A 14,988-nucleotide genomic window follows, 5' to 3' on the forward strand; every position below is an offset into this window, starting at 1 on the left:
ACAAAACCCCCCATCCCGCAAGACACAAACCTTGTGCCCACCCCCAGCAATCGGCTCAGAGGCCCCTGGAGGGGATATACAGAGCCCCTGAAGGCCGGAAAAGAACTCGAGCCAATCCCAACCAAAACAAGTGTCTGAAGATAAGCTGCAATAATCGAAAATCACTAACATAAGAAAAAATAATTCAATTTACAGTGGCAGGTACTTAACTAGTATACAGTGAAAACCCACTGCACAGAGAACAATGGTAATACCACCCAACAAATCAGTAAAGCACAGAAACACATTGAGCTCAACTGGCCGTCCGTAAGGCTTCCTGATCCTGCAGAAAATGTTCCAGCACACTAGGCTCAGTATAAGTAGTGGTTTTATTATTGTAAGTCACTTTAAAGCGTGTGGGCGAAAGCAACCCATATAGGGTCTCCAATATTCTGAGGCACAGTTGCAGGGCCAGGAATTTGCGGCACTTCTCCACTGTAGTCTTAGTGAAATCTGCCATGATATAAATCTGTTGGCCCTGCCAAGAGATTTTTTTGAAGGGTTTTCATCTGTGCCAAGATGGCAACCACATATGAAAAGCGCAAGACCTTCAAGACGACAGGACAAGGCTTATGATTTCCAGCTGACATTTTGGATGGCAGTCGGTGGGCCCGCTCTATTTTGAATAGGTGCTCAAACTGAATGGACAACACCTGAGGCAGCCACTCTTCAAAAAATTGACAGGCATCCACTCCCTCTGATCCTTCATAAAGGCCAATGATTCTCAAATTATTCCGATGACTTCGATTGCCAAAGTCATCGAGTTGCTCCTCCAACGCAAGAAGCGCCTTTCGATCTCTCTGAGTTTCCACGACGTCATCCAGCTGGGCCCCCTCCCCTTCCCCCCCCCCAGCCATTCCTAGCATCTTGTTTGCTTTCTTGCAGAAGGTATCAGTGTATTGTCCACAATAATACCTAGATCTTTTTCTTGAGCGTTGACCCCCAAAGTGGACCCTAGCATCCGGTAACTATGATTTGGATTATTCTTCCCAATGTATATCACTTTGCATTTGTCGTCAACATTAAATTTGGTTGCAGTTTCTTTTGGACTATTTAATATGTGACAAAGTGCAGTTTTTTTAACCCATGAAGACTAACTGAGGATTTTTCTCCACTTTGCTATTTTTCTTTGAGCTTTGGCTTTCTGTCCCTGTTGGATAGCCTTGGGAGAGGGGTTCCAGCAAATAGAGTATGTGTGGTTAATTAGTCCATGAGTTTATTCTCCCCATATTCCATGAAGCGATTCTCACTTTAACCTGTATCTAGAGGTGCATAGAGAATTACCCATATCAATCCTTCAATTTTCAGGTGAGGTTGTCCCCTACTCTGGTCTAAGCTCTTGGAACCCTGAATCCCATTCAGACATTTCCTTGCTGCCTTGTTAAAAAATAATTTAACCCACCCTTCTCTTTTGGCTGCTCCAGAACTCTACCACTCTCTATCCAAAGCAGGGTTGCCCACACTTTCTTGGCTTGTGAGCTACTTTTAAAATGACCAAGTCAAAATAATCTACCAACAATAAAATTTTTTTATTTTTTTTATTTATGCTTTTGAATACATTTACAATATCCAATAATTCAAGGAAAAAAAGAAAAATTTCTCAAAACAATTCATAATCATTCAGTCTTACAAAATTATTTTTAAGCCCACATTATGGGGAAACATGTTACAATTTCTAAACAAACAAGTTTAAAGAAAAAATTAAGGACACAAATTCTCAGTTCGTCCCATCAAACCTTGAATCATTCCTTACTAATAGGGATTCTAATTTCTCCTCTTATTCTCTATAGATGAAACAAAATCATTTCTGTTCTCTTGCTACTAAAAATTGCTGTAATTGTATGGGGTCCCAAAAAACATACTCAATATCTTGCAACTTAACTAAACATTTACAAGGAAATTTCAGGTAGAAAGATGTCTCTAGAGCCAAAACTCTAGCTTTTAACTTCAAAAATTATTTTCTTCTCAATTGAGTTGTTCTAGAGACATGCGGAAAAATCTTAACCAAATCTCCACAAAATTTTGTTAACCTATTTTTAAAGTAAAGTTTCATTAGTAACATCTTATCTATTTCACTCATGCATGTTATCACCAGGGTGGACCAACTCTGAATCACATCCTGAGTATCTTCCAAAAACTCAGTCAGATTTACTTCAGTAGTGACCAGATGGTCCACCTCCTGGGCAGATTCTATTTTTTTAGGAGGAATATAATAGTAATTATTTATTGGAAAATTCTCAGCATTAGCCAATCCCAACACTTCTTTAAAACACTTCCTTAATAGAACAATAAAATTTTTAAAAACACAAAGCACACTGTACACAGAGAAAATGTTAATTATCATTTTTATTCGGGGGGGGTTTTCAAAGAGGTCAAGGCAGATGACTTTAAAATATACAATATCACCTCAGTAACAACTATACAAAAATAGACAAATATACCCCCTTCCCTTTTACTAAACCACAATAGCGGTTTTTAGCACAGGGAGCTGCGCTGAATGCCCCGCTTTGCTCCCGATGCTCATAGGCTCCCTGTGCTAAAAACTGCTATCGCGGTTTAGTAAAAGAGGGCCATAGTGCAAAATATAGACAGCAGATATAAATTTGGACACATTTTGATCACTAAATTTAAAATAAAATCATTTTTCCTACCTTTGCTGTCTGGTGATTTCATGAGTCTCTGGTTGCACTTCCTTCTTCTGACTGTAAATCCAATATTTATTTATTTCTGCCTCCAGACCTCATTCCATTCCCCAACCAACATCTCTCTCTGTCCCTCCTTGAGTCTAGCTTTCTTTCTGTCTTTCTTGAATTTTCACAATGGCAAATACACCAGATAGCCAAATCCCCACCCCAAAACATAAACAGTCATACTGGTACTCTTCAGTATAAGGCAATACTATCTAACCCAACATATTCCTCCTCCCTCTCTTTCTTTTTCTCTCTCCCTGCCCCCCCCCCCATTTCTTTTTCTCTCTCCCTTCCCCCCTTTCTTTTTCTCCCCGCCCCTTCTTTCTTTCTTTCTTTCTCTCTCTCCCTTCCCCCCTTTCTTTCTCTCCCCCGCCCCCTTCTTTCTTTCTTTCTCTCTCCCGGCCCCCCTTTCTTTCTGTCTGTCTTTCTCTCTCCCTGCCCCCCCCAAGCCATCGCTGCTGCAATTGGCTGGCCCGGAACTTCCTCTCCAACGTCGGAATTGATGTCGGGGGGGGGGGGAAAGGTTGTGGGCCCAGCGTTTGTATGCGCCAGGCCTGGCGTCGGGGAAGCAGGGAGAACAGAACGCAAAGGCAATGTGAGTCTGTCTCGGTCTCTGCGATCGACTCGCGTTGCCTTTGCGATCTACTGGTCGATCACAATCGACCTTTTGGGCACCCCTGATCTAAAGCCTACCCCAAACCCTCCATCCCCTCTCTCTGCTATCCACCCCAGCCCCCTTCCCCCTTAACTCCCTCTACTATTATCCCCAAAGCGAAATTGGTCACAAAGCATCACCCCGTTCAACCCCCTCTAAGCAGTTATAGTTTTTGTAAAAATAAACACATAAAACACAACACAAGTCAGACTTGTTATCATTAGTAAGAGGATTATAAAGTGGTTGCAAAGGTGCTTTGAAGAGCAGTTAATGAATGAGGAACTTGTAGCAGCTGCAATATTACATCCAATGTTCCAAGACTGCATAGATCAAGAACCCTAGGCAAAAATTGCAAGGAATGGATTTGCTGTTTAGAAAAAAAGACCCTCAAGCCAGCAGTGTAGCCACGGTTTAACACTACTGCATTTGCCATACCTGCTCAGACTCAGTTGGACTTGGTGGTTGATTTCTTCACTTTCAACATTAGCACCACAAGTGGCAAAGCTATTCTTTCTGCCTATATCTGTGGTCCTTAAATCTGTCCTGGGGGATCCCCAGCCATTTGGGTTTTCAAGATATCCCTAATGAATATTCATGAGGCAGATTTGCATGCTTATCACCTCTATTATATGCAGATCTGCTTCATGTATATTCTTTAGGGATATCTTGAAAACCCAGCTGGCTGGGGGTCCTTCAGGACAGGTTTAAGAACTACTGGCCTATATGAACCGTGTTGGATATCCTGTTCTCAGGCGACATCTCTGAACTAAACACAGCTTTACTAGCCAGTGTTGCAGGTGAACATTTATTTAGTGCTTTTGAACACTTGTTTTATCCAAACAGAGGTAAAATACTCTTAAGCCTTAACTCAGCATCTTATTAAAAAAATAGTCAAATAATAATTTAAAAAATAATGTGTCGATTCAGCATCAAAATGAATCCTTGAGCGATCCAAGATGGCCAATGCAGCTTGTAGCTGGTGAGACGCTGCAGAATTTTGCCTCCCATCGCTCAGAAATACCCTTACTCGGCACTATCGATGAACTTCTGCAGCGGCTACAACAGGAGCCAACTATGCCGCGAAATCGCCCGCTGGAGATACCGGTGGGGAGTGACGCTATGGCGGAAGTCCTTGGGCTCGATGCTACCCTGAGCCCCAACATTAGAGTTCTGCCTCCACAACCTCAGAGCGCAAGCTCTCCGCGTGAGCTGAACATGTCCGAAGAGGCAGTGTTTTTGCCACGGAAGGCCAGTGAGAGTTTGCTATCTAGTTCTGAAGGGGATTTTCTTAACCCTGCGAAACTGCCTGAAGTGGGAACATCAAAGAAGGAAATGGACCAAGACCAACAAGAGTTACGACCTTAATGACACTTGGAGCTTTTTCAGTGCTAAATAAACTCCCTGGGGTTACTCTGGGCACCTTGTGGGATCTTATTGTAATTTGACCTCACAAGTCAATGACTTAGGAGAGAAGTTAAAGAAACAAAGAGAGGAAATTTCTTCTTTAAAATAAGATGTATCTACTGTTAAAAATGAATCTCAAAAAATGACAACAGAAGTGGTATCTATTTAAAAAATCCAGGAAGCATTGATTACTGATACCATTCTAAGGAGAAAGTTAGAGATGCTGGAAAATCAAAACCGAGCAAATAATTTACATCTGTTGAACTTTTCAAGAATTTCTATGATAACTCCTATCAATATGTTGAAGAGGTATTTTATAGAGGTGTTAAATGTATCTGACCATCTATTCCTCCATTTGTTCGAGCATATTATATTCCAACTAAACATGAACAGCTAGAAAGTAAAAACCAACAACAAATGCCACTTGATGTAACATATTTATTAGAAGTTTCTGATGTAACTGTTGCTACTCCAGCAACATTACTGTTAACGGTAGCTTTGCTACCAGACAAGAAATGGATTTTGAGAATGTTCTTCCAGAATAGGTCTAAAAAGTTCTTAGGACATAAAATCCAGCTATTTCCTGACATTTCTAAAGAAACACAAAAAAGGAGGCGACAGTTCTTGATTTTGAAACCTGCAGCAACTGCAATAGGTGGTGTATTTTACCCCAGATTCCCTTGAAAATGTATAATAAAATATCAGTCTGTTAAATACATTTTCTTAGAACCATCTCAGTTATCCAGTTTTGTGTTTCTTAAACGCCTTGGAAGAGAAGAAAATTTAACAGCCTCTAAAGAATAAAAGACTCTCATCCAGCTGCAAGCTATAGATTTCTTTAAGATATTTTATTTCTTTTTTTTTTAATCCTAAATCACTCAATTTAATCTTGGATCTTTTTGTCTTTTGTTGAGGACTTGAGACAGATTAAGAAATACTTAATTTCTTTATATATCTTTTATTGCCTATTTGGATTTATATATCTTTTATTGCCTATTTGGATTTGCGCGGGGACACGGTTCTGCTAGGAGACTTCAATATGCCCGATGCTGATTGGAAGACACTTTCCGCTACTACCAGCGGCAGCAGAAGGCTTTTAACCTCCATAAAAGGGGCACGACTCAAACAAATGGTGCTGGAGCCCACCAGAGATCAGGCGACACTGGACCTGATACTCACCAACGGAGAAAGCGTTTCAGAAGTTTCGGTAGGCGATACACTAGCCTCCAGCGACCACAACATGGTATGGTTCAACATCAAGATAGGCTTCACTAGATCAAACACAGCAACAAAGGTCCTCGACTTTTGGGGCACTGACTTTAAACGCATGGGAGACTTCGTCCATCAGGCGCTACAAAACCAAGCTGAAACCAATAATGTAGAGGCTATGTGGTCAATCCTGAAATACACCTTGCATGAGGCAACAAACCGCTATACAAAAACAGTAAGCAAACGACGGAGGAAGAACAAGCCCCAGTGGTTCTCTGCAGAGATCTCGGATCTTGTCAAGGAAAAGAAAAAAAGCTTTTATTTCCTACAAGCATACTGGAAACAGGGTGGCAAAAGAAGACTATCTGACCAGGTCTAAAGCAGTCAAAGCGGCAGTCAGAGAGGCCAAGATTCAAACAGAAGAACAACTAGCGAAAAACATTAAAAAAGGGGATAAATCCTTCTTCAGATACATTAGCGACAGGAAACGAAACACAGATGGGATAGTACGTCTCAGGAAAACAGACGGGACCTATGCAGAAACGGATTCTGATAAAGCCAAACTACTAAATGAATACTTTTGCTCAGTCTTTACTTGTGAGGCGCCGGGGACCGGTCCACAACTGCAGGCAAGGCAAACCTCGGAAGACCCGTTTCAAAATTTCAAGTTTACACCCAGCAGCGTCCATGGCGAACTATCAAAACTCAAGGTGAACAAAGCCATGGGACCGGACAATCTACACCCCAGGATTCTTAGGGAGTTGTGTGATGTCCTGGTGGAACCGCTATCCGTACTGTTCAATCTTTCCCTAAGTACCGGAAAAGTCCCCATGGACTGGAAAACAGCTAACGTCATTCCATTGCACAAAAAAGGTTGCAGAACGGAGGCTGCGAATTACAGACCGGTCAGTCTCACCTCAATAGTGAGCAAACTAATGGAAAGACTTATTAAACACGATCCTGACCGAGGAGAATCTACAGGATCCCCAGCAGCATGGATTCACAAAGGGAAGGTCCTGTCAATCCAATCTGATCAGCTTCTTTGACTGGGTTACAAGGAAACTGGATATGGGGAAGTCTCTAGACGTCGTGTACTTGGACTTTAGCAAAGCTTTTGCGCAGATTGTTGAGCAAGATGACTTCGATGGGATTGGGAGTGATATTGACGACATGGGTCAATGACTGGTTAAGCAGTAGAATCCAGAGGGTAGTGGTTAACGATACCCCCTCCAATACATCGGAGGTGACCAGTGGAGTGCCACAGGGATCGGTCTTGGGACCGATCCTTTTCAACATATACATAAGAGACCTGACTCAAGGGCTTCAAGGTAAAATAACACTATTCGCCGATGACGCCAAACTATGCAACATAGTAGATAACAGCACCTTGCCCGACAGTATGGAACAGGACCTGCTCTTATTGGAACATTGGTCCTCAACTTGGCAGCTAGGCTTTAATGCCAAAAAATGTAAGGTCATGCACCTTGGCAGCAAAAACCCGTGCAGAACTTACACTCTGAATGGTGAGACCTTAGCTAGGACTAGGGCAGAACGTGATTTGGGAGTAATCATTAGTGAAAATATGAAAACTGCCAAGCAGGTGGAGAAAGCTGCATCCAAGGCTAGACAAATGGTGGGATACATCCGTAGAGGTTTCGTCAGCCGGAGGCCCGAAGTCATAATGCCCCTGTACAGATCCATGGTGAGACCTCATCTTGAATATTGTGTTCAATTCTGGAGACCACATTATCAAAAAGATGTGCAGAGAAACCTCCCATATGAGGAAAGACTGAATAAACTGCAACTATACTCGCTCGAGGAACGTAGAGAGAGGGGGGACATGATTGAGACTTTTAAATATATCACGGGCCGCATCGAGGTGGAAGACGATATCTTCTTTCTTAAAGGACCTTCAACCACAAGAGGTCATCCGCTGAAAATCAAAGGTGGGCAATTTCATGGCGACGCCAGGAAGTATTTCTTCACTGAAAGGGTAGTCGATCATTGGAATGAACTTCCATTGCAGGTGATTAACGCCAGCAGCGTGCTCGATTTCAAAAAGAAATGGGATATGTATGTGGGATCTCTAGCCGGGTGAAGTCTAGGGGTGGGTCATTAGCGTGGGCAGACTTGATGGGCTCCAGCCCTTTTCTGCCGTCATATTCTATGTTTCTATGTCTATCTTTCTGTAAAAGATATTAAATGCTGGTATATTTGTTGAAATTATAAATAAATAAATAAAATAGTTTGTCCAGCTTGTTAAGAATACTTTTTACTTTGTAATAAAACAAGTAGTTTTATGAGGCTATATTTTATTACTTGAATAATTTTTGAGGGATAAGATTTTCTACTTTTAGTTCACTGCTTTTGAAGCCAGTACTTTTACTTTTAAAGTACAATATCTTTAAAAAGAAATGACCCCATCCCTGATTTATGTATGACAACTCAGCCAGAAGGAATAGCACATTGCTTTGCCAGAAGAAATAGTGAGTATCTGTACCTGCATTTGGCCCTTAAGGGGTGAATCTCATTACTGCTTTGTTTTTCTGTCTCCATCCACTGGTCGTTGGACACAACATCCATATGTTCTGTAATGATCAGATGAAACTAAAGTAAAGAAAATGAACAGATAAGATTTCATTTTTTTCTTTTCCACATGTAAAGCAAAAATAAGAAGGATCATAAGTGTCAGGAAATGGGAAACTGATGTTTTTCTAACCTGGCAAGCCTTTCACCACTTCTCTCCTTACATTCTGCAGCTCTCTCTTCTATAGCTTTATCTATATATTACTCCATATTTTTGTCTCCCTTTCAGCTGGGGTAATGTCACCTCATAAGAAGTCCCCTTCCAGTTCCATGACTGTCTCCTCATCACCAGCTAAAGTTCCAGAGACAGACCCTATTGATGTGGCTGCACATCTCCAGCTATTGGGGGAGTCCTTAAGCCTGATAGGACATCGGCTGCAGGAGACAGAAGTGGGTCCACTATCATCTGAAATTTAATAGGGCTTTATTAAACTTTTATTTTGTTATGTGTTTTCTTTTTACAAATAAATACATGTCTACATGGTAACAGACACTCAGTTTTGAAGCCTGTGAGAAGTATTACCAGTCATTAAAACTTTAACCCCTTTGTTTTTTCAAGTTTATATACAATTCCTCATCAGTATGTTGCCAATAATGCTTTAATTTCTCAATATTCCTCTCTTTTTTGGCTCTTAGGGGATGGTTGCTGTCTCGGGCAGTCTATCGGTGCTGCTAGATTCCATTATCTGTGCTTTGGGGCCCCTGGCCTGCCTTACTGCTCAAGTCCCACAGCTTAATGGTTGCCCAAAGCAAGTGCTAGTAAGTTCAGCATTGACATTTTTCTTCTCTATGAATTAATTTATATGGAAAAACTTGAAAACATTAGCTCCCTATGTTAACCAGAAATAGAGCTGTTAATTTTGTTAGCTTAAAAGAGTTCTGGGCTAGCTGCCTCTAGGCCTCATGCTTTGTTATAGACCTCCTGGTCCCTGGTCAAAATGTGCACCAAAAGTGTATGAATTTGTTACCTTACAGGATGTGCCATGGGAGGACAAGGGGAATGATACCTAGGTGAGTCAGGGATTATCGTGGAGGAGGAGTTTGCTGGTGGATTGTAAGGTCTGCTTGGTAAGGAGGATGGATGTGGTGGAGAGATTACTTTGAATTAGCAGTAATAAGGGAAAGGGGAGAGGGAATAGGATTTTGTCAGACAAGCTCCCAAGTGTAATCTTTTTGTGTTTTTATGTATTTTCTAGTTTGTTCTAGGCTTCAGCCCTCAAAGAGGCAGTGGGAAGTGGGATGAAATAGCCGGGTGGTTGAATAAAAAGTATATTTTGTATAGAATTAGGCTTAATATTAGAGGTACAAAGCATAGAAAATAAATGTTAGAGTTGCTTCTTTGCTTTGGTGAATGAGAGAGAAAAGATTAGTTTTTATGAATGGATGTCCTATATGTCTGTGTAGGGGCTAAAGAGGGAAGAGAGGAGGCAGAGAGATAATCAAGAGAAAGATCAAAGTGTTGCAACCTGTCTTTATAGATTTGAAACTTGGTTTGGTTTGTTTGTTTATTTATATCCTGCCCTTACCCAGGGCGGGTTACAAACTAACACAAAATTACAAATTACATATAAAAATACATACAAAATCAACAGTAAATAACACCCACAAAACAGAGCAAAAATATAAACAATAAAATAGAAAAGCGTCCCCCCTCCTCCTCCCTCATCCAAGCGTCCGCAGGTGGCCTGGGACGATGATTTTGTGTCTGAGGAGTGGTTTTCCATGGATCTGGACCTGGACCTGGACCCTTGGGGAAACCTCCAGGATCCTGTCGGGGGGATGGACGGATGTTGGTAGCTGGACCTCTGTGGTTTCATCTACTGGCAAGGATACATTCATAGTGTGCCTTGTTCAGTGGGACAAGCTCCTGGACCTGATTCAGTAGGTCTACTCGGTGTTACTCTTTGAGGAGGAGCTGCAGCAGACCCCGCGTGTGGTGGACCATCTTCTTAGGGGGGATCCGCTCTGCATTCCGCTCCTTTCCCATGCATCAGGCTATTCGGGATATTGTCCTGGTGCAGTGGAAGATGCCGGAGGTGCCTTTTTGGTTTGCCCGCTCTATGGCTCGTCTTTATCCCATCCCAGTGGGGGATTGGGATACCTTAAAATTGCCAGTGGTGGATGCAGTGGTCTCAACTATTGCTAAGCAATATGGTGCACCTAGAAGGCAGTTCTGCCTTACGGGACTCTGAGAAGCGTAAGTTGGAGACACTTCTTAAGCAGAATTTGATGTGTCTGCTGTGGAGGTCCAGGTGGCCATTTGCAGTGCTCTGGTGGTGCAGGCCGTGTTTCGGTGGGCTGAGCGTGTCCTTGACCACGAGTCTGATGACTGATCCTTGGTGGATCAGGAGGTGGCAAAGATTGAGATGGCTGCCACTTAGCTTTCGGATGCACTCTATGACTTGTTGCGGACATCCGCCAAATCCATGTCTCTCGGTGTGGCCTTGTGGCTTCAGGCTTGGGCGGCGGATGCAACGTCCAAGACTAAACTCACAACATTTCCCTTTCTTTTTTTTTATTATAATTTTCAAAATTATCAATTTCCCTTTCAGGGGTCATTTTGGTTTGGAGAGGATTTAGATAAGTTGGTTCAAACTCTAAAGTGCCCTGCCTGCCTGAAGACCGTGCTTGTCCAGCTGTTCAGGACGTCTGTGTGAGTTCCGCAGATACCACCCGGGTCAAGGCGCTGCTTCCTTCCAGACCTCTGGTTTTCCTGCGTCTGTATGCAATTGTGAGGTGGAGTGGAGAGTTCAATTGCGTACAGATGCAGGAAAGCGCTTGCATGAGGTTACAGCAGTGAGGTGGGCAACGTTCCAGAACATAAGGTAACCATTGGAGGCAGTACAGCTTGTGCATGTGTACATAACCTCGTGCTGGAGGTGAGAGCTGAAGGTGGTTACAGACGCAACCACCAGACACTTAAGGCACAAGTTTTCCATAAAGAATCATTCTTTACTTTTTCACTTTCTGCATTTTGCACTGCTTTCAGCTGTATATAGCTGAAATTATCAGAAGCAATTAAGGAAAGATTTATAAACTATAATGAGTTTTACCTCATGCAAAGTTGTAATTTCTTTAATAAGACATTAACTATTTTTTCTGCAGCCCTCCAAGTATCTACAAATCCAAAATGTGGCCCTGCAAAGGGTTTGAGTTTGAGACCACTGATCTTGGATATCATTTGGCAGAGGAGAGAGAGTTCTAAGTACCTGCAAGGGGATGCAGCGAATAGTTGTTCAGTGCCTCTCATCACAAACTGGTATAAGTGAGTGAGAGAGCCAAATTTATAATAGTATGTTCCCAAGACTAGATGCCTAAGCTTATCAAAATCTGAATGTTTCCTCTTATACTTCCCTAGACTCCAGTGAATCAGAATATCAGTAGCCCTTTTGCACCATTCATTTATGTTAAAAGACATAGGGCCAACTTTCTCCACTATCTATGCTTCATTTTGGATGTTGGATATTCTTTGCAATTGGCCACTGTCTATTTTGCTTATGTATATGTGCGTTATTTTCAGAGTTTTTTTGCTCTTCTGTTCTTCTTTGCATACAATGAAGGCATATTTGGGATGCAAAATCCATTAGACTAGAAACTCTCAAAACAAGAAAGATCTATAAAAATCATCTTGGTATTTTCTAGTTAGTCAGTTGGTGTCATAAAGCAATTGAGGATATTGTAGGACCATGAATGACCTCTAAATTTGTCCCAAACTACTTCAAGCTTTAACCATATCTTATCTACATGAGGTAGAAAATATTCAGACTTGTGGAGACATGTTCTGATAAGGCTGAATTTTTGCCTTAGTCTTATCGATCATCCTAAGGGTAAATATCTTCCAGTCCTGTTATTGTATCTGTGTAATACATTTACAGTAGCTCCTGTATAGCAGTGGTTATTTGTTAGTGTGTTTTAGGGGGAGGCAAAGAAAGAGGAAGCATTTTGATTGTAGTCTGGCCAAGGCATGAGGGAGGAGGTGAGGAAGAGTGTATTGGTGGTGGTGGGGGGGATAAAGATTCAGGGTCAGTCTTGGAAGCCATGGAAGGGGAGCATCATAGGGAGAAGTGAAAAGAGACTTAGAGAGGACATGACAATGTACCACAAAAAGTCTAGCAAACCCACGCAAGCCAGGCAAAGGGGAAGAAATGAGATGAGACAATGGACTGTCCACCAAACAAACAAAGTCAGCAAGATGATATTATACTGTTTGTTAATGTCCAAGTCGAATGATCAAAACCCATTTTAAAATGGGAAATTAATGAAACTCATCTATTCACAATTATTGTGGATTTTAACAGTCCTTAAAAAACAAAGTTGCTACTAGGAGGGAACCCAGAGGGCATTTAAGAAACAGAGTTTGGTTTACACCTATCTCCCCCCAAAGAAGGAATTTAGGCAGCAGAGGGCACTGGAATTTGTATTTTCTGGCCCCTAAACCCCTTCTGTACAAAGGATTGGTGGTAAATCATAAAGTTCGATAGTGTGCTCTGTCTTTGTCTATTTTTATTATATACTGATAACTAGTCTTATAGCCCGTTACATTAACGGGTGCTAGAATATATGTGTGTGTCTGTCTTTATTTCTTTCTCTCTCTCCTTAGCCGCTTTCTTTCTTTCTGTCTTTCTTTTTCCTTGGCTGTCCATCACCACCCCTTGCCAGCTCCCCCTGTCCATTCTCCCTTCCTTTTACCTCCCCTGTGTCCACCACTACCCCTTCACTGCTCTCCTTATGCAGCAGCAGCCCTTCTCCCTTTGTTTTACCTCCCCCCTGTCCAGCAGCACCTCTTTCCTTCTCCCCCTGTCCAGCAGTAGGCGTCCCTTCCTTTTTCTCCCCCCCTCCTTCTTATCCCTATGATACACTTACCTTGCTCTGCCCCTGATCAGAGGTTCCCGACAGCCGCCCAGTTGCACCCATTGCAAAAGTTCCCTCTGCCCCATCCCGCACCCCTCCTGATATGACTCCCGCTGTCTTTCTTTCTGTCTGTCTCTGTCCCTGGCCCCCTTTGTCTTTCTGTGTATCTCCCTGCCCCTGTGTCTTTCTTCTTTTCTTTCTGTCTCCCTTCCTCCCTCTGTCTGTCTGTCCAAAGCAGCATTCCCTTCCCCTCCATTTCCCTCCCCCCACACCAGTTCCCTGCAGCAGCATTAGCGTTTCCTCTACCCCCCTTTCCCTTCCCGCGGTACAGACTATGAACCTGGCGATTCCAGCGTGTGCAGCAGTCTTCACACGCTGCTTCGGGGCCTTCTACTGGCCTGATTTACTCTGGCATGTCACTGATGACATCATCAGAGACACGGCAGAGCAAATCAGGGCAGTAGAAGGGCCCGAAGCAGCGTGTGAAGACTGCTGCACACGCTGCTTGAATCGCCAAGGTAGTCGGATCCGCGGGAAGGGAAGGGAGGGGCGGCAAAGGACTCGGGTCCCGATCCGGGGCGGAAAGTTGCTGGTCTCCTCGGTGGGGGCGCTGAGCGGCCGCGATCCCTCTCCTCCGAGACATCTCCCCCGCCCGCCCGCCCACCCGCTCGAGGAACGAAGATCGGCGGCTGGCTGCGGTCCCGGCTTGTGGAGGCATCGGTGGCTGGTGATGTAAGCGCGCATGCGCACTCCTACCTAAGGTGCCCTACATCTCACCCAGGAAACGGACGCACGCAGATGGGAGTGCGTATGCGCGGCCTAGCATTTTATTATATCAGATGACATGGGATTATATGCAGTGCTTATAACCAAACTAGTTTTATTCCATCAGGATTTAAATTCAAATGAATTCTTTAGGAGAAAAAAAAAATGTACGGTAATTTGTTTTTCTTCCACAGTCAAACACATTGGACAATATTGCCTATATAATGCCTGGCCTCTGACAACAAAGGATCTTGGGAGACATCATGAAACATGGACAATTTGTACAGATTTCAGTGGCACCCAAGACATGCCCTCTCCTTGGTGGATGCTTTTTAAAATATATATATATATTTATATACATATGTATAATATATACATACTATATATATAATACATAACTATTTCACTTTTGCTAATTTTATTAAGAGTTTTTAGAATTAAAGTGGTTGAATTGCTTTCATTTTTAGATGAAATGACTTTGTAAAACCTTGAAGTGAAAGAAGTTGCCTTGCTGGCTGTTTTTAAGTATTTAAATATTGCTGCTTGGACGTTTTTATTTAAGGAATATGTTATTGGTAGGGAAGGTTCCTGCTATATCATGTCAGATATGTGACAGGCAGTGCAGCCTTTTGCACAGTTCCTGTGGTTTCTGGGCCAATTTACTAAAATTGTCTGCTGCTGCTGCTTCAATGTGCCATAAATAGCAGGAGCTTTCCAGAAGAGTTAGGTGTTTCTGTAACATATCTGTCTCAACTTCACAAGCTGTGGGTTTTTGGGTTTTTTTAATAC

At 42.6% G+C, this 14,988-nt stretch overlaps 1 protein-coding gene across 8 annotated transcripts in view; it reads left to right on the forward strand.

Annotated features, from left to right (window-relative positions):
- HMGXB4 (HMG-box containing 4) overlaps positions 1-14,659 on the forward strand; it is a 125,368-nt gene extending 110,709 nt beyond the window's left edge. For all 8 annotated transcript variants that reach the window (XM_033929574.1, XM_033929569.1, XM_033929571.1 and 5 more), the window contains 3 exons: positions 8,813-8,973; positions 9,220-9,342; positions 14,394-14,659. In XM_033929574.1, coding sequence (XP_033785465.1) covers positions 8,813-8,973; positions 9,220-9,342; positions 14,394-14,438 — 329 coding nt within the window. In that variant the 3' untranslated portion in view covers positions 14,439-14,659. The remainder of the gene's footprint in view (positions 1-8,812; positions 8,974-9,219; positions 9,343-14,393) is intronic.
- The last annotated feature ends 329 nt before the right edge of the window (positions 14,660-14,988 follow it).

The sequence above is a fragment of the Geotrypetes seraphini genome, chromosome 2 (assembly GCF_902459505.1).
Source record: "Geotrypetes seraphini chromosome 2, aGeoSer1.1, whole genome shotgun sequence".
In the NCBI taxonomy this organism is placed as follows: domain Eukaryota; kingdom Metazoa; phylum Chordata; class Amphibia; order Gymnophiona; family Dermophiidae; genus Geotrypetes; species Geotrypetes seraphini.